This window comes from Haliotis rubra, unplaced genomic scaffold (assembly GCF_003918875.1).
Source record: "Haliotis rubra isolate DU_JTF1 unplaced genomic scaffold, ASM391887v1 Scf395, whole genome shotgun sequence".
NCBI lineage: Eukaryota > Metazoa > Mollusca > Gastropoda > Lepetellida > Haliotidae > Haliotis > Haliotis rubra.
In genome coordinates this window covers 465,882-489,214 of record NW_025767074.1, presented here as the reverse complement: position 1 = coordinate 489,214, position 23,333 = coordinate 465,882, and the positions used below count along the sequence as shown (strand labels likewise).

At 43.3% G+C, this 23,333-nt stretch overlaps 1 protein-coding gene across 1 annotated transcript in view; it reads left to right on the top strand.

Moving 5' to 3' along the window:
- Positions 1 to 22,542, top strand: part of LOC124286887 (cell surface hyaluronidase-like) — a 58,118-nt gene extending 35,576 nt beyond the window's left edge. The window contains exons 23-37 of the mRNA XM_046723326.1: positions 333 to 503; positions 661 to 820; positions 1,663 to 1,710; positions 2,539 to 2,626; positions 3,207 to 3,497; positions 4,433 to 4,596; positions 6,068 to 6,227; positions 6,833 to 6,934; positions 9,151 to 9,302; positions 9,784 to 9,892; positions 13,878 to 13,952; positions 14,386 to 14,415; positions 17,777 to 17,861; positions 18,428 to 18,531; positions 22,257 to 22,542. Of these exons, the coding sequence (XP_046579282.1) occupies positions 333 to 503; positions 661 to 820; positions 1,663 to 1,710; positions 2,539 to 2,626; positions 3,207 to 3,497; positions 4,433 to 4,596; positions 6,068 to 6,227; positions 6,833 to 6,934; positions 9,151 to 9,302; positions 9,784 to 9,892; positions 13,878 to 13,952; positions 14,386 to 14,415; positions 17,777 to 17,861; positions 18,428 to 18,531; positions 22,257 to 22,474 (1,957 nt within the window). The 3' untranslated portion in view covers positions 22,475 to 22,542. The remainder of the gene's footprint in view (positions 1 to 332; positions 504 to 660; positions 821 to 1,662; positions 1,711 to 2,538; positions 2,627 to 3,206; positions 3,498 to 4,432; positions 4,597 to 6,067; positions 6,228 to 6,832; positions 6,935 to 9,150; positions 9,303 to 9,783; positions 9,893 to 13,877; positions 13,953 to 14,385; positions 14,416 to 17,776; positions 17,862 to 18,427; positions 18,532 to 22,256) is intronic.
- Positions 22,543 to 23,333: the final 791 nt, after the last annotated feature.

Sequence of the window (23,333 nt, the reverse complement as noted above, 5' to 3'; positions counted from 1 at the left end):
CTGAGCCAAATGGTTTTGTCAGTATGTGATATGATGTATTCTATGCGCTCAGGTATGATGCATCACTGTTCGTGACTCTGAAGATTAGAATTGGTCTTCAGCAACCCATACTTGTAAGAACTGCCTAACGGGATCAGATGGTGAGGCTCGCTGACTTGGTTGACACATGTCATCGGTTCCCAATCGGAGGTTGATGCTCATGCTGTTGCTCACTGGATTGTCTGGTCCAGACTCAATTATTTAGAAACCACTACCGTATAGCTGGAGTGCGGCGTTAAACAACAAATAAACCAAAAAAAAGCAATCAAAACAAAACTGTGTTTGTACTTCAGAGGAGACGTTATTCGTGTCGGCGTATGCATGCCTAAAGACATGACGACATTTGAGCTGTCCAGCAGATACCCTTTCTACAACAAATGGAGGCCACCGCGAGAAGTCGCCACTATACAGGAACTGGATGCTGATACTTCCGGTACGGCGTACTTCTGGGACAAACAAGTTGGGTAAGTTTCAGGTCACTCACGTGTACGCCGATAAATTTTGACTTCATCACAATTTACATTGCAAACTAACGTTTGTATTTCTTTTCAAACATGTCTGTAGTAAGGGACATAATTGCTCGTATTCCTCACTTGATCACTTGCTATCTCTATTTCACAGCATGGTCTTCATCAAGCTGATGTCAAATGAGACTCGAACTGAGAGGCAGATGCTGTGCCCCAATGGAAAATGTCCACACTTCAACCTCGTGAGAAGAGATGGAGGCAGTATTGCAGACTGTCGGCAATCGGCGTATGGACCTTACGTCAGACAACCAGAGGTACTGAATATAAGCTGAATATAAATACTCTTCAAAAGAACTAGAAGAAGTTCATTTCTAATTTACGATTGAAAATATGGGAGATATGTCAATCAATGTCCATATGATAATGTTTCGAGAGTGCATCGCCACTTGCACTTCCCTATAACCATAGTTGTTTGTACAGTCATCGCTCTTGAAAGATGATTGGTGTATGACGTGAAATTTGCATGTGTACAATTTTCATTTTAAAAAAAACTGGCTTGAGACAAACAACTGTGTGATACAAGATGATTGTCAAAATTAATGGTCAACAGTGATTGATCGACCTCCTTGAAAACACCCCGTGCACGTGTATTGAGCTACTGCGTTGTGCACGTGCATCTCATGCGTTGTGTTTAGTGGTGGTGATAAAGAGAAATTTTGGTGCGTTCATAAGATGTCTGTGTTTGAAACGTTTGTAAAGCTTATACTCCCTATCAAACTAAAAGTTTATGTTCCCCTACTTTTCTTAAAGAGTATATACTGATGTAAAGCTACACTGGTTCTGTGTTATGTGAGTGAGTTTAGTTTTACGCCACAATCAGCAATATCCCAGCTATATGGCGGCGGTCTGTAAATAATCGAGTCTGAGCATATATTTGCGCAATTGGGAAGCGATGACATGTGTCAACCAAGTCAGCGAGCCTGACCACCCGATCCCGTTAGTCGCCTCTTACGACAAGCATGGGTTACTGAAGATTAATATTCTAACCCGGACCTTCACGGGTGTGTTTTGTGTAAGGCTAGGGGATAACATTTGTTGTAATGTTTCACAATTGCTACATTCAGGGCTGATCTGTATTATGCAAATCTTTGTCCAGGACGCAATAGAGACCACAGCGCCCCCTTGTGTCAAGGCATCATCACAGGTAGGTAACTCTGTAATGGAACTCAACTGTATCGGGTCCATGTGTGTATCACGGAACGAGTAAGTGTGTGGGCTAGGTTTGCCGTCGCTTGAATAATCACACTAGCTAGTACTGTTACAACACAACAGTGTCAGTTGAATGACCAGATTATCCATGGTTTACAACCGTGATGAGCATCCACCAGCACGTGTAATGTGCTGGGGGCGATGGGGTAGCCTGGTGGTTAAAACGTTTGCTCGTCACGCCGAAGACCCGGGTTCAATTCCCCACATGGTAACAGTGTGTGGGGCCCATTCCTGGTGTCCCCTACCATGATATTGGAGAGATATTGCTAAACGCGGCGTAAAACTGAACTCGCTCACTCTCTGTAAGGTGCTTGCAGACTAGTAGTGAATATCGTGCTGATTCCCGGATTCAATAACCCGACCCTCATTTTGTTAGTTGTTGTTGAATGCCGCTCTCAGCAATATTCCAGCTATATGGCGACGGTCTGTAATTAATCGAGTCTGGACCAAACAATCAAGTGATCAACAGCATGAACATCGATCTAAGTAATTGGCATACAATGACACATATGTCAACCAAGTCGGCGAGCCAGACACTCGATCCCGTAAGCCTGTTCTTACAAGAAGTATGGGTTACTGAAGACCAATTATAACCCGTATTTTCACAGGTCCTCGATCCTCACATCCGAACAAATTTGTTGGATGTATTACAGATCATATTACTGAATATGTTCCACATTGATACACCAAGAAAGGTTTCCATAACTGACCAAAGACATCATAATGTGGCAATGTTGTAAATATATTTTGTTTTCTCCAAAAGGGCTTAGGCGCCGGTGAGACTCGACGTACGACTGTTCCGCTGACCAGTGACAGAGGGGATGACCATTGTCCACCGCCTGCTGAACCAGGTAGCGTGACACGTGTCCTCAGCTAGACAAGGGCACGATAGACTCACCCTAAGATTAAGTTAGAACTGTTTAATGTTTGGAACTAATTAGAACCTTTCTACCCCACACTGCTTTCAATACACTTATTCCTCAAGTAAGTTATTCACCCACCCATGGAGATCCGTGTTGGAATTCAGTAACCCATGCTTGTCGTAAGAGGCGACTAACGGGATCGAGTGGTCAGGCTCGCTCACTTGGTTGACACTTGTCATGGTATTCAAATAACTTCGGTCGATGCTCATGATGCCAAACACTGGATTGTCTGGTCCGGACTCGATTATTTACAGACCGCCCCCATTGGTGAGTGGGGCGTTGAGCAACAACATTCAGTTGTGACTCAGTATCGTCAACACTGAAGATGTGTATCGATTGGATGTGTGTTTTGAGAGTTTGGTCCAATGTTCTTGGTCTGGTATGTTCACAAGTGAGTCTAGCTGGTCCTGCTCTGACTATACAGGTATATACCCAGTCGGGAAACCCAGGGGACATTCTGTCGTGGGTATATATGTAATAATATGTAATTAACCGTTGTGTGTTTCAGCATCAGAACCACTCTCCAGTCAGTCCCGAGGATGCGCTGTTGACAACTGGCGGAGGGACATGAATGGCATGACAATGCAGCTCCACCAATCCATGACCAGGGGGTTCTGTGTCAAGAGATGTGGTCAGAATGGCTACAGATATGCTGGCGTTCAGTACAGCTTTGAGTGTCGGTGTAGTAACAGTTTCGGCCTCTACGGGTCTGGTGAGGGTTGTACCAGGGAGTGCAGCGCGAAGAATGGGCTCTCCTGTGGGGGCGGCTGGAGGAATGAGGTGTTTGCCACCGGTGCAGGTGAGTCTGTCGAGTTTGAATCCGTTTGACCTGGCATACAAATGACTTTGATGTGGATACATGTCTGAATGTCTTGCAGGATCTTTACAGAAGTATACACAAAGAACTTAGTTAAGCACCCCTTGACATATCTCACGACATGAATGAGCCCCGATCTTAACCCTTTGGAGGGGATCCTCCTGTACAGAACCTGACCCAGTTGGAAACTGCTTTAGACGAGGAATGGTGTAGACTGGCCCTTCAGAGGATCAGGAGACTGATAGAGGGTATGAGGAGGAGGGTGCTGGCTGTCATACAGTCACATGGAGGTTACACTCGGTATTGACCTTGAAACGTGTATTGACAGTTTGAATGTTCACATTCACCAATAAATTCAACATTAAACATTCCAGGGTCATACTTGTACAGACATGGTTTTGTATGGAAACCATAATGTCAACATGGATTCCAATCATCTTGTCGTTTTCTTATGAGTCAGAGGATCATATGGGTAAGAAAAACTCGTATATTTTCATCGTGGTCACCACGAGACGTTTTATGTACATGTTGAAAATTGCATGAATTGTATCATATATATTCCGTCTTAAACGTAACAATTACATTTCTATAGAAAAGCAAGAGTGTGTTTAGAGATATGTTACCTTTCGTTGCATTGTTCAGAGTTATACTTTCAGCTTCATGAAGAATGGCGACTTAAGCTCTTACAGCTTGTTCAGCTTGACCTGAGCTACTCTACATATGCATGACCCATATGAGGTCAAATGGCACAAACGGCAGATCGGGTTATCTTCATTAAATAGGGTGCAGAGAATGTTATTTAATGTTGCGTCCGTGCGAAGCATGCATGCATAGATTCGTTACAGAATTTGGTCAGGTCAAGCTGAACAAGCTGTAGTTGAAATGCGTTATGTGTGGCGTAATAACTCTATCTTCAGTTGCTGCCAGTGCATGGCCAAGCTGTGGTCCGAGATCTCGCGGTATTGTCTCTGGTGGAAAGTGCTATTATGTTGGCGACGATCGACTCAACTTCATTTATGCTCAACGCGCATGCGTCAAGATGGGCGGTAACCTGGCAACTTTGTCCTCAGCAGCTCAACATGTAGGTGTTGAAACAATGATTGATTTCCTTGTCGGGATCCGGAACAAGATTATTAAATCGCTTGCCGTAAAAGTGAGTGAGTTTAGGTTTACGCCGCACTCAGCAATATTCCAGCTATATGGCGGGGTCTGTAAAAAATCGGGTCTGGACAATCCAGTGATCACCAGAATGAACATCGATCTACGTTGGGATACGATGACATGTGTCAACCCAGTCAGCGAGCCTGGCTACCCGATCCTGTTAGTCGCCTCTTACGACGAGCAGGAGTTACTGAAGATCAATTCTAACCCGGATCTTCACAGGTCCTGACGCTAAGTGAGGTTTGCCGTTAAATGCAACTCAGATCTTTGCGCTGGCCGACCTTTTACGTCTTTTACGCCGTCTTCACGCCGTCTTCACAGACCGTCTTCACAGACCGTCTTCACATAGCTTGAAGAAGCGGTGGGGTAACCTAGTGGTTAAAGCGTCCGCTCGCCACGCCGAAGTCCTCACATGCGTACAATGTGTGAAGCCCATTTCTGGCGTCCACAGCCGTGATATTACTGAAATATTGCTTAAAACGACGTAAAACTAAACTCACTCACTCACATACCTTGAATAGCATTGTCTGTTGATTTAAAGATGATGCTTTTTTGTTTTAGTTTGGATGAGATCTTCTTGTGATGAAGATAAATTGTTTTATAAAATGAATTCCGCTGTTTTACAAAAAGAATTAGCAAATGCACTTTATAATATTTTACGGCAAATGGCGGAATGTTATTTTCAATGTATATCTAATTTATGCATTTTCAGAATTTTGCAACCCATGTGCTTATCATGGTTATTTTAAAAATCTCCTGGGATCGGGTGGTTTTTTCTTTCTCTTTTTGTTGTTTCTTCGAGGAGTCTCATGCTGTTGATTTCAGTGAGTCTTATCTACAATCTGCCTAAATCGGCCATATTATATTCTATTATTTGTGTAACATTAATGTAACTTATAATGTATTTATAGTGTCTCGTTCTTTCCCTTGTATGGCTGGACGCACTTCCTTTAAACTTATGTTTTATGAGATTCATATTCTATTCTTTTACTGTACCAAATGTTGTGTATTGTGACACTTTCGTAAAACCTTTTTACTACTACTACCTACCACTACCACCACATTTTACCACACTACCACCATTTTACCACTACCACCACTACCACCACTACCACTACCACTACCACCACTACCACTACTACCACTACATCATCGCGGACACCCTGGGGCCCTTTCGCTAACAATGGCAATGCGTGTCAATTGTCAGGTCGGTGCGCAACTTATCCTTGTTTGCCAGTAGTAAGTAGCCAGAAGGTACGTCTGTGGGTAGTGATGTTGCATTGTCTATTGTAAGTGATGTATCATGCATTGCAATACTGTTCATTGAAACCCTCGAGTATGACAGCTGGCGACCTCAGTACTACTGTAAGCATGTATGTTGATTTGTTTAGACTGAAATCAAGGCATACCTTGGGCAGAGTAAGTTTCACATTTGGATCGGCTTGACGGATATTGCTAAAGAAGGAGCCTTCATCTTCATGGACGGCACACCGGCTACATATCTCAACGACCTCAAACCCGACGATAAAAGAATCTACGACGACTTTGTCGGTACGGTAAATTCCTACAGTTAGCTTTAGATCGCTTTATCGGAGAAAGAACAGGATCATCTAATTTACGAAAACAAGAGGCGAATAGGTTCCAAACATGGAACACCTGCCACATATGTAGTGTAAACAATTGCTCCGCACAATGAAAAGTGTCGCACGCACTGTCGGTGTTTGCCGAACTGGTTTCAATCACATTTGTTTGGATGATATTTGTAAAGGGCGCTCCAAGGGACATAACTCTATGGGGTTTACTTGTTTGGCCGGTAGGGGGCGCAAGAGTCGATTTAATGCAGCTTTGCATTAATTCATTCGAACATTTTAATCTAATATTGTAATCTAAATACATGATTTTTGTTCTTTTCTTTTTATTTATTTTAATTTCTTATATATATATAAATAAATAAATATTTTTTTGGGTGGGTGGGGATAAATTATATGGTAGCTTGCCTGAGGGCTGATAGTATTATTGAGAGAAATGTTAATTATTTTTAAAGAAGTGTGGTGTGAAGTAGTGCCTTTAAGCACAGTATCACCAACGTCAGCAACTTTGATGTTTCGAGGATAGGAACAAAGACTTGTATCAAGTCAACGTCTTGGATGTTACAGTTATGGACGTGGGTATAGGCTACAAGTGGCGTGGTCGTCGATGGCAACACGAAAACCGTTATCTATGTCAGCTGCCAGTGACCCAAGCAAGCACTCCTTTTGGTAAGGAATCGGTAGAACGAGTAGACGGTTGCACATGTAGACCAGATATTGTGTATACAAAAGAAGTTGTATTTACTTCAAGTCTCTTGTAAAAACGGTTAACGGTCGTCACGCTGAAGACCCTGGCTCGATTTCTCCACATAGTGTAAGACCATTTCTTGTGTACTCGCCATGATATTGCTGAACTATTCTGAATGCAACGTAACACTTAACTCACTCACTCACTATTTGTGTCATCAGTCATCATTTTTCTTTTGGTTCCAATCCCTGCAGTTCAAACCTGTGAAGGTCCGGGTTAGAATGAACCTTCAATAACCCATTCTTGTCGTAAGAAGCGACTAACGGGATCAGGTGGTCAGGCTCGCTGGCTTGGTTGACAGTCATCGGTTCCCAATTGCGCAGATCGATGCTCATGCTGTTGATCACTGAATTGTCTGGTCCAGACTCGATTATTTACAGACCTCTGCCATATAGCTGGAATATTGCTGAGTGCGGCGTAAAACTAAACTCATTCACTGCAGTTTGCCATAGCTGTGTTGGGCGGTGGGGTAGCCTAGTGGTTAAAGCGTTGGCTCGTTACGCCGCAGACCTGGGTTCGATTCCCCACATGCGTACAATGTGTGAAGCCCATTTCTGGTGTCCCGTGCCGTGATGTTGCTGGAATATGCTAAAAGCGGCGTGAAACTAAACTCACTTTCTCATTATAAAAAAAAATAACAGTATTCTGACAATCAGTGAAAAAGCAAAACAACAAAGCAAAATATAAAAGTGATTCAATGTCGACAAAATCGTGGATGGGCATGGCTATTGTCCATGAAATCCGAAAGGAGGACTCCACTATCCCCGTCTGTGCTTTCATGTCCTAGCTTCAAACCCGGACTGATTCCAGTAGTAGTCCAACATACCACTTTATCCTCATTCTGTTTTCATAACTATTTTCGGAAGAACTCGAAAAGGAATTTTGGGTGTTGCGTTTTCAGTGTGTTTGTGTATATTATTGTTTTCAAGATCAGTAAGGAGCGGTGGGGTAGTCTAGTGGTTAAAGCGTTGGCTCGTCACGCTGAAGATCCGGGTTCGATTCCCCACATGGGTAGAGTGTGTGAAGCCCATATCTGGTGTCCCCCGCCGTGATGTTGCTGGAATATTGCGAAAAGCGGCGTAAAACCAAACTCACTCACTCACTCAAGATCGGTAAACGCGTTATATTGTCCACGGATTGCTTGACGGCCGTCATTAAGCTGGAATATTGCTGAGTAAACTAAACTCGCTCAGTGGATTGCTTGGTCTGTTGATCACTTGATTGTCTGGTGTATTGTCAGACCGCCGCCGCATGACAGGTGTACTGCTGTTCGCTGTGAAGCAATAGTTACTGTTTCAGTCGGTGGTGTAGCCTAGTGGTTAGAGCGTTCTCTCGTCACGCCGAAGACGCAGGTTCGATTCCCCACATGCGTACAATGTGTGAAGCCCGTTTCTGGTGTCGCCAGCCGTGATATTGCTGGAATATTGCTAAAAGCGCCGTAAAACTAAACTCATTCACTCACTCATTTCAGTCAACCCGGGTTGATCTAGGTTACAATTGGTCTTCAGTAACCCATGCTTGTCGTATGAGGCGACTAACGGGATCAGATGGTCAGGCTCGCTGGCTAGGTTAACACGCCATTGCATCCCAATGATGTTAATGATACTGATCACTGGATTGTCTGGCTCAAACTCGACTGACAGACCGCCGCCATATAGCTGGAATATTGCTGAATGCGGCGTTGAATAACAAACAAACATTGCGAATGGCGGGTGTTACCGCCAGGGCAGGACGTGCCTACCCCTTTACCGAACACCTGGTGTCATCATTGATTTTTCAGTGGTCAGTTCATAGAAATGTTCACAGGTATGTTGTTGACCCTTTAGCTGAGGATTGTCAAGACTGGTGACGTGTGGGATTGACGTTTGTTATTGTTTTACGCCGCACTCAGCAATATTCCAGCTATATGGCGGCGGTCTGTAAATAATCGAATCTGGACCAGACAATCCAGTGATAAACATCGGATTCGACATAAATCAACCAAGTCAGTGAGCCTGACCACCCGATGCCATCAGTCGCCTCTTATGACAAGCATGGGTTACTGAAGACCAATTATAACGCAGATCTTCACGGGTAACGTTTTTCATTAACATTTTCCATTAACATTATAGAAGTAAAGCTATCCCCTATTTATCAGTACGCTGCGGACCTAACGGTGACGGACACAAACTGGACAGCAACGGTAGGTGCTACATCATCCTCAACACCAGAACTGACCACGACACAGCAGAGTACCAGTGTTTAACTCGCCAGGGAGTGCTTCCCACCGTCGCAGATGACGCCACACAGGTTTGTTGCAATATACAGATTCGTTTAAAGCTTGTTAAGTTTTGGGGCGGTGGGGTATCCCAGTGATTAAAGCGTGTTCTCATCATACTGAACACCCGGGTTCGATTCCCCATATGAATACAATGTGTGAAGCCAATTTGTTCTGTTCCCTGACGTGATATTGCTGGTATATCGCTAACAGCGGCGTAACTCCATACTCACTCACTCACTCCATGAGTTTTCGTCTAATGTCAGACTTCAGGGTCCTTGGATCAGATGAAAGGATTGTTTATAATGTGGAAATATTACTCTGTATGCGATGATGAAACGATAACGTGGTCCCCCATCTGATAAAAGGGAAACAACATGGATTGCTTAGTGTTGTAAGAATGGTACTATTAGGATGATTCTTGTCATTTGTTCCATTAAAACTGAAGCCTGTGTACTGGGCGAGACGTTACGTGTTTGACAGTGTGGTGTATATACATATCATCTTGTGTAGCGAGAGATCAGGAACCAGCTGCTGGCATTCGGCGCCGACATGGACTACTGGACGAACGAGGTTGTGGTCGACAGTGATGACGCCGACGTGGGTGTTGACACTTATTACGGTGAGAACATTCGTAACTTATGAGGTAAATATTCATAGTGAGAATTTGTTACCACATTTAACTCCATATCATCAAGATGGATTTAACCTTTTGCCGTTCATGCGTTTTTCTTTTTGACTTTATTCTTTGAAAGCCGTAAAACATGCCAAAACACACAGAAACGTTGTTACTCGTTATAAAGTCTCCTTAATCTTGAAGACCGCCTCCGTGGTGTAGTGGTTAGAGCTTCCGCCCGGAGAGCGGAAAGTCGCGGGTTCGATCCCCGACCGCGTCATACCAAAAGACGTTAAAATATGGTACTTGTTGGTCCCTGCCTGGCGCTCGGCATTAATGGGTATAACAAGGACTGGTGGCTCGGAGTCAGTATAGTGTGTCTGAGTGGGGTATTCATGCTTCACTGTGACATGGTATCTCAGTGGGCTAGCACTATAAAACCAGCTGAAGACTGGGCTAGTACAAGCACCCGCACATACACATACACACGCATGCACGTCGTCATATGAGCGAAATATTCTCAAGCACGACGTTAAACCCAATTTCACCTCACCTTTAATCTTGAACATGGCCTTTTTCACGTCTGTGAGTGGTTTGAAAGAATACTAATGACAACTTTATATAGATAACCCCTCCTTTAATAAAATACAGATTCTTGTACCTCTGCCAAGCAGTGCGACCTTTCGATATAGACTCTTGTGTCGTCAGGCAGTTCGACGTGAAGATTTCGGGTTAGAATTGATCTTCAGTAACCCATGCTTGTCGTAAGAGACAACAAACGGGATCGGGTGGTCAGTATCGCTGACTTGGTTGACACATGTCATCGTATCCCAGCTGCGTAGATCGAAGCTCGTGTTGTTGATCACTGGATTGTCTGGTTTCGGCTCGATTATTTACAGACCTCAGCCATATACCTGCAATATTGCTGTGTGCGGCGTAAAACTAAACTCAATCAATGAGATAAGACTTGATCTTTCGTCACTTCATCGATCGTATATAGAATGAGGGTCAAACATTGTATGGAGGTCGCTGCAAGCTTCGATATTTAATTCTTAAAGCCTTTCTAGTTCATGTCTAATTGGGGCGGTGGGGTAGCCCAGTAGTTATAGTGTTGGCTCGTCACGCCGAAGGATCGCGTTCGAATCCCCACATGGGTACAATGTGTGAAGCCCATTCCTGGTATCCCCCGCCGTGATGTTGCTGGAATATTGCTAAAACGGCGTAAAACCATACTCAGTCATGTCAAAGGTCTTATCAACAAGCATTTCACTATATTAGCGTTGTCGTGTAACATTTATCTGCAGAGTTCTAGCTTGCATGATAACATATTCGGAGCTGATAAACTACATTTATACATGTACCTAGAATTCTTCGGTGCCACCATGAGGAATATATTTTGACTTATGAGAGGGCGGATTTCTTTTCAGTTTTTAAATATCTGCGACCTGTGAAAATAGATTTCATGACTGTAAAAGATGATTTTATGCCGAAGATCAAGGTTCGGTTCCATCTGTAGTCGAAGACGTCTAGTATGTTTTGCAACATCTCCATGCACTGAGTGTCCGATATACTGAGACTTTGCTTCCAGAAAAGTGAATATCACTTTGCGACCGCAGATGTTTAAGAATGTAAAATATGATATTCTTTGAAACCAAATCAAAAGTGAATATCGTCCCAGGAAGTTGAAACAGCCATAAAAGACATGAAATCAGGTAAAGCAGCTGGTCCGGACGGCATCAAAGCAGCTGGTCCGGACGGCATCAAAGCAGCTGGTCCGGACGGCATCAAAGCAGCTGGTCCGGACGGCATCAAAGCAGCTGGTCCGGACGGCATCAAAGCAGCTGGTCCGGACGGCATCAAAGCAGCTGGTCCGGACGGCATCAAAGCAGCTGGTCCGGACGGCATCAAAGCAGCTGGTCCGGACGGCATCAAAGCAGCTGGTCCGGACGGCATCAAAGCAGAGATGGTGAAATCATGTGCTGATCTTTTAATTCCATATCTAGTTACTGTATATAATACCATCGTGACTAAAGAAGAATATCCTGCTGAATGGGCCAAGAGTTTAATCGTACCACTCCACAAGAAAGGCGACATTAACTCGGTCAACAATTACGGAGGTATCTCACTCATGGACATTTTCGGGAAAATATTTTGTTCTATTCTAAACAACTGTCTACAAACATTTGCAGCACTTTATGACAAGATTCCAGAAAATCAAGCAGGATTTAGGAAATCCTACATCCTACAACCTACAACACAACTGATAATATTTATACGTTACAATGTTTAATCCAGAAATACCTATCAAGGCGAGGTGGCAGATTCTATTGTTTATTTGTGGACTTTAAGAAAGCCTTTGATTCTATAAATAGAAAACTTCTCTGGTATATACTATTAAAGAATGATATTCATGGATGATTTCTTAATGTGCTAAAGAATATGTACTACAAATTAATGTCTGCTGTCCGAATAACCAACACCTCAATCTCTGAATACTTTGACTGTCTTAGCGGAGAACGACAAGGATGTGTCTTCAGCCCCTTTTTGTTCACGATGTTTATATCAGAATTACAGGTAATGCTAGAAAACGCAGAAATTAGAGGAATATTTGTTGGATCTGAATTTTTAGAAATATTCCTTTTGCTTTATGCTGACGATTTATGTATTTTCGATGACTGTTATTGGACTGCAAAGAAAATTGACATTCTAAACGACTACTGTATAACGTGGGGATTACAACATGGATAAAACAGAGATATTGTTTTTTCGAAACTGAGGTAGATTACGTTATTATGAAAAATGGTTCTTCAAGGAGCACAGTTAAAAACTTCTACATACTACAACTATCTTGGAATACTCTTCTCTACACGTCTGTCATGGACTAAATGTACAGAGAAACTATCGACCAAAGCAAACAAGGCATTATTTTCTATTAAGAAATTAATCTACATGTATCCAACAATTCCAGTTAATATTCTTTTTAAGCTCTTTGATACCAAAATGAAGCCAATTTTACTTTATGGTGCAGAAGTGTGGGGTTATCAAGAACGACAGTTAATATACAAATTTCATACAAATTTCTGTAAATATGTTCTTGGCGTAGGTAAACATGTTTCTAGCAATGCTATATTAGCAGAGTGTGGTTATATATTGTATAAGTGTTGATTATTATGTTGAATGTGTACGTTACTGGTGTATATTACTTCATATGTCTGAAGACAGGTATCCTGAACAGTATTATATTTTGATGAAAAATCTCGACTCAACTGGTAGATATACTTGGGCATCATATGTAAAAGGTTTGTTAAACATCAACGGGTTTGGATTTGTGTGGTTTAGTCATGACGTTGGCAATATTAATCATTTTATATCCAATGTCATTTTAGAAAGTGATGAAATGTAACATGCTTATATCCATGTTCAAACAGAGGCTTATTGATGTAAAGGGACCAAGCATATTGAGTAGAATTAATGAATCATCACATTTACATTTAGCTTACTACGAGACCATTAAATCTTTATTAGATGTAGAGTTTTATGTTTCAAATGTACATTTTAAAGAATAAAGACGATATTTATGCTTACTTAGAATTCATCACCTACCCCTTCTTTGTAATGTAAGACGAAAAGATGATAGTTATGCCTCAACAATATGTAAAATGTGTAACAATAACATCCCAGAGGATGAATTACATTTTCTTTTTGTCTGTGATGCATATGTAAGGTAATGTAGTATATATTTACCAGATTTTGATCAATGTCCAACTATCATTAAGTTAAAATTTTTTATTGCAATGTAATGATATGTATGTGCAGTTTATTAAGCATGCCCTCGTGATCAGATCAAATGTGTGTAAATAATGTGTGACCGTGTATATTGCCTTGTCTAAAATGGTATTTTGTATGATTGTACATGGGCCGATGACCTACTTACAGAAAAATAAATTCATATTATTCATATCATATAACCCTGCTGATTCTATGTTGTCAGAACTGACCCTCACCTCCTTGTTCAACAAGAAGTCTGCCAGTGCCACTGTGAGGAACGGCGTCCTTTGCCTCCTAGGTTGGTATGCATGGCACATTTCTTCTTGATAGGTGGATGTCAATAAGAATGTTTATAATGTTTGTGTGATATGTAATTGGTGTTGCTCTTGTACTTGAGGGGAGGTGGGGCAGCCTTGTCGTTAAAGCGTTGGCCCAGCCTTGTGGTTAAAGCGTTGGCTCGTCAGGCTGAAAACCCTTGTTCGAATCCCCACATGGTACAATGTGTGAAGCCCATTTCTGGTGTCCTCCGCCGTTAGGAATATTCTTAAGCCATACCCACTCACTGTTATTAAAATCGTGTTTGCTGCATATAATGAAACCATTAGAATCCTGAGTATATTAGTTACATGTGCCGTAAGTGTTTTGGATAAGCTCACCTTTGTCGTAAAGCGTGTTCATCAGCAACACGGTGAGGTGAGCGATCTTGACTGACTTTCTGTTATCTGTTCCAGAATCTACAACTGTCAGCAGTTGCCCACAACGTAAGAAGACATTTATCGTATCTTATCATTGTTATACACTGCAACGAAGAGGGATGTGGATATAGGAAGTTGGATGTGGATATAGGAAGGATAGGGGGGTATAAGAAAGTGGGATGTGGATGTAGGGAGTGGGATGTGGATGTAGGAAGTGGGATGTGGATATAGGAAGTGGGATGTGGATGTAGGAAGTGGGAGTGGGATGTGGATGTAGGAAGTGGGATGTGGATATAGGAAGTGGGATGTGGATGTAGGAAGTGGAATGTGGATATAGGAAGTGGGAAGTGGAAGTGGGATGTAGGGAGTGGGATGTGGATGTAGGGAGTGGGATGTGGATGTAGGGAGTGGGATGTGGATGTAGGAAGTGGGATGTGGATGCAGGGAGTGGAATGTGGATATAGGAAGTGGAATGTGGATATAAGAAAGTAGGATGTGGATATAAGGAAGTAAATATAGGAGTGAGTTTAGTTTTACGCCGCACTCAACAATATTGCAGCTATATGGCGGTGGTCTGTATATAATCGAGTCTGGACCAGACAATTCAGGGATCAACAGCATTAACATCGATCTACGCAATTGGGGTACGATGACATGTTTCAACCAAGTCAGTGAGCCTGACCACCCGATCCCGTTAGTCACCTCTTTCGACAAGCATGGGTTACTGAAGACCAATTCTAACCCGGACCTTCACGGGTGCGTGGATATAGAAAGTGGGATGTGCATATAAGAAAGTGGAATGTGGATATAGAAAGTGGAATGTGGATATAGAAAGTGGAATGTGGATATAGAAAGTGGAATGTGGATATAGAAAGTGGGATGTGGATATAGAAAGTGGAATGTGGATATAGAAAGTGGAATGTGGATATAGAAAGTGGAATGTGGATATAGAATGTGGATATAGAAAGTGGAATGTGGATATAGAAAGTGGAATGTGGATATAGAAAGTGTGATGGGATATAGAAAGTGTAATGTGGATATAGAAAGTGTGATGGGGATACAGGAAGTGGGATGTGCATATAAGAAAGTGGAATGTGGATATAGAAAGTGGAATGTGGATATAGAAAGTGGAATGTGGATATAGAAAGTGTGATGGGGATATAGGAAGTGGGATGTGCATATTGAAAGTGGAATGTGGATATAGAAAGTGGAATGTGGATATAGAAAGTGGAATGTGGATATAGAAAGTGTGATGTGGATATAGAAAGTGTGGTGGGGATATAGAAAGTGTGATGGGGATATAGAAAGTGTGATGGGGATATAGAAAGTGTGATGGGGATACAGGAAGTGGGACGTGGTTATAAGAAAGTGGAATGTGGATATAGAAAGTGGGGCACGTGGATATAAGAAAGTGGGAAGTAGAAATAGGAAACTGGATGTGGATGTGGATATAGGATGTGGGATGTGGATACAGGAAGTGGGATGTGGGTATAGGAAGTTGGAAGGGATACAAAAGTTGGGTGGGGTTGGGTGGGAGTAAAAGGAAGTGGCAGTGAGATATAGAAAGGGTGTTATGTTTTCACCTTTCATTTCCGGAAATAAGATCAAGACCGTTTAATATATTTTCCACATTTTGCTCAAATATCGGTCTATCCGTGACCCTGTACCTTAAGGAATTAAGTTTTCTTAATAGATTGACTTTGGTACAGAGTGCAGTGGTCGCTTCGGGAGCATAACTTAAGACCCTAGAATATTCCTCAAACAAACAGATGTAAGCCTAGCCACGAACTGGTGCCATTTGTTTATTAGGACTTGGGATAATATTTCTTTGCCGATTTCCATGACAACTAATTTCAATCAGCGAAGAGTTCCTTTCTTAGGTACAACTAATGGTCCATGTATCGTCAATCAGTCAGTACGCTGCTAATATTCTATGGGCATATTTAGATTCCATCTAAACAAATGAATTCCAGTACATCTGATAATAACTGTCCTGTTGTCATCTCAAAGCAATGTAATAGGTGCTGGTGTGTGGTCCAGTGCATAGAGCTCAGGTCACAAATGAGTTGAAGTTGAGCGCGGAGGGTCTTTGGATGAGTGACTTGACTTCTGAGAGTTTCTAGGACTTCAGTCCTGCCCAACTGAGAGACTAGATATGGTACCAATGTCGTTAGAGGTGACTTGCAGGGTCTGGTAGTTGCCGCACCTCATCGTATCCCAATTGCGTAGATAATGGCCATGATGTCAATCATTGTATTGCCTTGTCCCGGCTCGATTATTTACAGACGGCCGTCAGATAGCTGAATATTGTTGAGTGCTTCGTTACCTAATAAACAAACAAAACAAAACATTCAAGAAATAGTCGAAAAACTAATATGTAGGTATCAAGTTACGAAGTGAATCAAACCAACTGGTAGAGAAACTGGGAAACTAACATTGGGTAAACTGGCCAGCTAACGTGGGGTAAACTGGCCAGCTAACGTGGGGTAAACTGGCCAGCTAACGTGGGGGAAACTGGCCAGCTGACATGAGGGAAAGTGGCCAGCTAACATAGGGGAAACTGGCCAGCTAACATGGAGGGAAAACTGGCCAGCTAACATGGGGGAAACTGGCAAGCTAACGGGGGTGGGGGGACTGGGCAGCTAACATGGGGAAAACTGGCAAGCTAACGGGGAAACTGGGCAGCTAAGAATGGAGGGAAAACTGGCCAGCTAACATGGGGGAAACTGGCAAGCTAACAAGGGGACTAGGCAGCTAACATGGGGGGAAACTGGCAAGCTAACAAGGGGGATGGACTGGGCAGCTAACATGGGGGAAACTGGCAAGCTAACAAGGGGGACTAGGCAGCTAACATGGGGAAAACATGGCTGGGAAGCTAACATGGGGGATGGACTGGGCAGCTAACATGGGGAAAACCTGGCAAGCTAACAAGGGGGGGACTGGGAAGCTAACATGGGGAAACCTGGGAAGCTAACAAGGGGGAAACCTGGGAAGCTAACAAGGGGGGGGGAAAACTGGCAAGCTAACAAGGGGGGAAAACTGGCAAGCTAACAAGGGGGAAACTGGCAAGCTAACATGGGGGAAACCTGGGAAGCTAACATGGGGGAAACCGGGGAAGCTAACATGGGAGAAACCTGGCCAGCTAACATGGCGAGTACTGGGCAGCTATCTTGGTGGAAAACTCTTGTGCAACTACTAGGCACACAGAGTTAATGTTGCTTTCCTATCCTTACGAGGTACCCATTCAAGGGACAGTACTTTGTCCATGTTTACTGCACGTTGCTGTACCCGCAACTAGGTGTTGGCACGTATTCATGTGGCCGTTCTTAGTACCCACAGACCCAGTCTACCCCAAGTTCACCGACTTATCTTTACATTTCTGCATCCTCAAGGATGGCTAATGTTTCACCTCTGTTGTTTTTCCCAGCCTGGAAGGAACACGGTGGGTCCTGCTACCTGTACACGGGCAAGACGGCGCCCCACTACGACACCGTGGCTGCTCTGTGTAACCAGTAAGTCCTACTGTAGTAGTCTGTGGACGCTGGGCAGTGAGCTAGCCTTGTGGTTAAAGCGTTCGCTCGTCACGCCGAAGACCCGGGTTCGATTTCCCTACATGGGTACAATGCGTGAAGCCCATTTCTTGTTACCCCCGCCGTGATGTTGCTTGGATATTGCTCAAAGCGGCGTAAAATTGAACTCTCACTATGTGGCCGCTCAGTGTAACCAGTAACACTGCGAAAAAAATGTCCGTGACCGCTCTGTGTAACTAATACGTCACACTTTATTTAGTACTTTAGTGGTAACTTTGTGTAACCAGTAAAACCTTACGTAGTAAAGTCCCCGCCTTCGCTTGGAGTGAAGTAAGGCAATACATGAAGTAACCATAGTTAGGAACACTGTCACACTTGATACTTTTTCAAAATAATAACAAATAATCACTTTCTAGCTGACTGATTCACTTCAAGAAATTTACAGATACTGGTTCTAGATGTTAAATGGGAAACTTGTAAGATTTGAATTGTTTTGTACACTTTGTATCAATACACCCTTATTACTGTATTATTGCCATGGTCAACAGGGGCGACAGTAACATGGTGACAGTCCACAGCAAGGCTGAGAACGACTTCGTCTACAACATGGTGAAGGACTTCAACAACGGAAATGGGACGGATGTCCTCATTGGTAGCTACAACACTTTTACACTGTATTACATTCAGTCGGGATATCTGGGATTGGTTCCAACACAGCCGCCTGGGGAATATACTACATTCACTATCACCAACACATGTCCTCATTGGTAGGTACAACACTTTTACACTGTATTACATTCAGTCGGAATATCTGGGATTGGTTCCAACACAGCCGCCTGGGGAATATACTACATTCACTATCACCAACACATGTCCTCATAGGTAGCTACAGCACTTTTACACTGTATTACATTCAGTCGGGATATCTGGGATTGGTTCCAACACAGCCGCCTGGGGAATATACTACATTCACTATCACCAACACATGTCCTCATAGGTAGCTACAGCACTTTTACACTGTATTACATTCAGTCGGGATATCTGGGATTGGTTCCAACACAGCCGCCTGGAGAATATACTACATTCACTATCACCAACACATGTCCTCATAGGTAGCTACAACACTTTTACACTGTATTACATTCAGTCGGGATATCTGGGATTGGTTCCAACACAGCCGCCTGGGGAATATACTACATTCACTATCACCAACACATGTCCTCATTGGTAGCTACAACACTTTTACACTGTATTACATTCAGTCGGGATATCTGGGATTGGTTCCAACACAGCCGCCTGGGAGAATATACTACATTCACTATCACCAACACATGTCCTCATAGGTAGCTACAACACTTTTACACTGTATTACATTCAGTCGGGATATCTGGGATTGGTTCCAACACAGCCGCCTGGAGAATATACTACATTCACTATCACCAACACATGTCCTCATTGGTAGGTACAGCACTTTTACACTGTATTACATTCAGTCGGGATATCTGGGATTGGTTCCAACACAGCCGCCTGGGGAATATACTACATTCACTATCACCAACACATGTCCTCATTGGTAGCTACAGCACTTTTACACTGTATTACATTCAGTCGGGATATCTGGGATTGGTTCCAACACAGCCGCCTGGGGAATATACTACATTCACTATCACCAACACATGTCCTCATAGGTAGCTACAGCACTTTTACACTGTATTACATTCAGTCGGGATATCTGGGATTGGTTCCAACACAGCCGCCTGGGGAATATACTACATTCACTATCACCAACACATGTCCTCATTGGTAGCTACAACACTTTTACACTGTATTATATTCAGTTGGGATATCTGGGATTGGTTCCAACACAGCCGCCTGGGGAATATACTACATTCACTATCACCAACACATGTCCCTCATAGGTAGCTACAGCACTTTTTACACTGTATTACATTCAGTCGGGATATCTGGGATTGGTTCCAACACAGCCGCCTGGAGAATATACTACATTCACTATCACCAACACATGTCCTCATTGGTAGCTACAGCACTTTTTACACTGTATTATATTCAGTCGGGATATCTGGGATTGGTTCCAACACAGCCGCCTGGGGAATATACTACATTCACTATCACCAACACATGTCCTCATAGGTAGCTACAGCACTTTTACACTGTATTACATTCAGTCGGGATATCTGGGATTGGTTCCAACACAGCCGCCTGGGAATATACTACATTCACTATCACCAACACATGTCCTCATAGGTAGCTACAACACTTTTACACTGTATTACATTCAGTCGGGATATCTGGGATTGGTTCCAACACAGCCGCCTGGGGAATATACTACATTCACTATCACCAACACATGTCCTCATAGGTAGCTACAGCACTTTTACACTGTATTACATTCAGTCGGGATATCTGGGATTGGTTCCAACACAGCCGCCTGGAGAATATACTACATTCACTATCACCAACACATGTCCTCATAGGTAGCTACAACACTTTTACACTGTATTACATTCAGTCGGGATATCTGGGATTGGTTCCAACACAGCCGCCTGGGGAATATACTACATTCACTATCACCAACACATGTCCTCATAGGTAGCTACAGCACTTTTACACTGTATTACATTCAGTCGGGATATCTGGGATTGGTTCCAACACAGCCGCCTGGGGAATATACTACATTCACTATCATCAACACATTTTGTACTTCATATCGTGAGACCGCCTCCGTGGTGTAGTGGTTAGAGCGTCCGCCTGGAGAGCGGAAGGTCGCTGGTTCAATCCCCAACCGCGTCATACCAAAAGACGTTAAAATATGGTACTTGTTTGTTCCAGCCTGGCTCTCGGCATTAATGGGTACAACAAGGACTGGTCGGTTCGGAGTCAGTATAATGTGTCTGAGTGGGGTATTCATGCTTCACTGCGGCGTGGTATCTCTGTGGGCTAGCGCTATAAAACCAGCTTAATCCGGGCTAGTACAAGCAGCCGCACATACACATAGACACGCATACACGTCGTCATATGAGCGAAATATTCTCAAGCACGACGTAAAACCCAATTTCACCTCACCTCACTTCATATCGTGATTTATTACAGTTATCCAAGTATATCTCGTATGCAAGGACATAGGAGGGGTGTTGTATAGAGGTGGGGGTTTATATACAACGGAGGGGGAATGACTGAGTTAGTCAGTTAGTCTGGCACCTCACTGTGTATCAGTTACACCATACAGCACAATTCATGTGGATGGTATCGTGGACACTTACCACTTTGTGGAATCCCTCAATTACGGGTATGCTGCTGAGGGGCTTGCATTGATCGGGAGGGTGGGGGGGATGTTAGGATTCGAACTCCCAAACTAGATTTAAGTCGGGTAAGGGTAACTCTGCGTTATCAGCAACACATATATTACGTAATATTGCGCAGATAGCAACAACATTTTCCATGTATATTTCGAACCACCTACTTAGTATTCTGGAAAAAAACACCAGCTCCAGTGTTTCCAAGGAGACATCGGTCCTGCCAATGAGTTCCTGCGTTCGGGGTTTTAACTTAACAAATACACATACTACTTCAATTATAATAACATGTTTGCAAAGCTAAAGCTAAAAGACGGCATATATAGTGATGAGATATATTGAATGGAGCAGTGTTATTGGAAAGACTTAATCATTAGAATTATTACAAACGTATACACGGGAAGATCAAGGAATATACGCATATACATGTACATACGACAGAACCAATCCCGTAATCATTAGAAATCTCTGTTGAAAGCAGAGTCCATTTGTACAAATCCGACTAGTTGTAAATACGGATCGATTTTCGGATGAACTTGTGGTGTGTGTTCTAGTGGCATCACAAGAAGCTATTGGTCGTGGATCGCTGCATTTCACTGGTGTCATCCTGATCTTTCCGCTCTCTCCCACCCCACACAACTCCCCACCACTCCCCCGCTCTAATGGATTTTCAGAAATAGCAAATCGCCAGCTTCGTTGTAGTCAGTTCTTCATGCCGTATTCTCCGCCCGGAGAGCGGAAGGTCGCGGGTTTGATCCCCGACCGCGTCATACCAAAAGACGTTTAAATATGGTACTTGTTGGTCCCTGTCTGGCGCTCGGCATTAATGGGTACAACAAGGACTGGTCGGCTCGGAGTCAATATAATGTGTCTGGAGTGGGCTAGCATTATAAAACCAGCTTCAGTCTGGGCTAGTACAAGCAGCCGCACATACACACGCATGCACGTCGTCATACGAGCGAAATATTATCAAGTACGACGTTAATCCCCATTTCCCCTCACCTCATGCCGTGTTCCAGTGTGTTCCCAGGTTTTGAGTTTTAAGTTGTTGTCTTGTTACCAGGCTACCGGTACCGCAGTGTGTTCGACAAGTTCACCTGGCTGGACGGATCTGACCCCGTCTACGAGAACTGGAGTGACGGACATGGCATGTCTGGACTGACCGGTGGCTACTGCACGAAGATATCCTATTCTGGAAGCAAGATCACTTGGAAGAACACCCCATGTGTGGATGAAAACTACGCGGTCGTATGCAAGATAACGCGTTCAACTACAGCTTGACAGTAAACGTGTGTATTCTTGGCAGTAAACGTGTGTATTCTTGGCAGTAAACGTGTGTATTCTTGGCAGTAAACGTGTGTATTCTTGGCAGTAAACGTGTGTATTCTTGACAGTAAACGTGTGTATTCTTGACAGTAAACGTGTGTATTCTTGACACTAAATACTGTACACATTAGTGTGTATTGTGTACCGTTTAGCGAAGTTATTTACTTGAGTTAGCGTTAGCGTGATAGCCGTGTGATTAAAGACTGACTGGGTTTGTTTTTACGCCGCTTTTAGCAATATTCCAGCTTCATCACGGCGGGTAACACCAGAAATGGGCTTCACACATTGTACCCATGCGGGGATTCGAACCCGGGTTTTCGGCGTGACGAGCCAACGCTTAAACCACTGGGCTACCCCAACACCCCGTGTGGTTTACAAGTGGAAGTATAGCAGAAGACACGACGTACCAAGCCTATGGCCACATATTCCCCAGGGCGGTGGGGTAGCCTAGTGGTTAAAGTTTCGGCTCCTCGTCACGCCGAAGACAACAACCCCCGTGGTATTGCTGGAATATTATCAAAAGTGATGTTAAACTAAACTCACTCACTCCTATGTGTTGATTTCACACTTTTGAATGTGTCTCATACTCAAGATCTAAACGGGTGTGAAAATAGAAAGAACATCTCTTCCAAGATCTAGACAATATTATTTTTATATAAATATCTTCAAAGTCCTTCAACTCAAACCCAACAAAAACGTCCCATAATGATCCGAAGATGATCAGAAAGGAAAAGCCCTTTTTCCTCTAATCCTGTTGGAATCGAACTTGAATAATAAATAGCATTCCAACCAAACCACGCACTGTCAAGTGTCA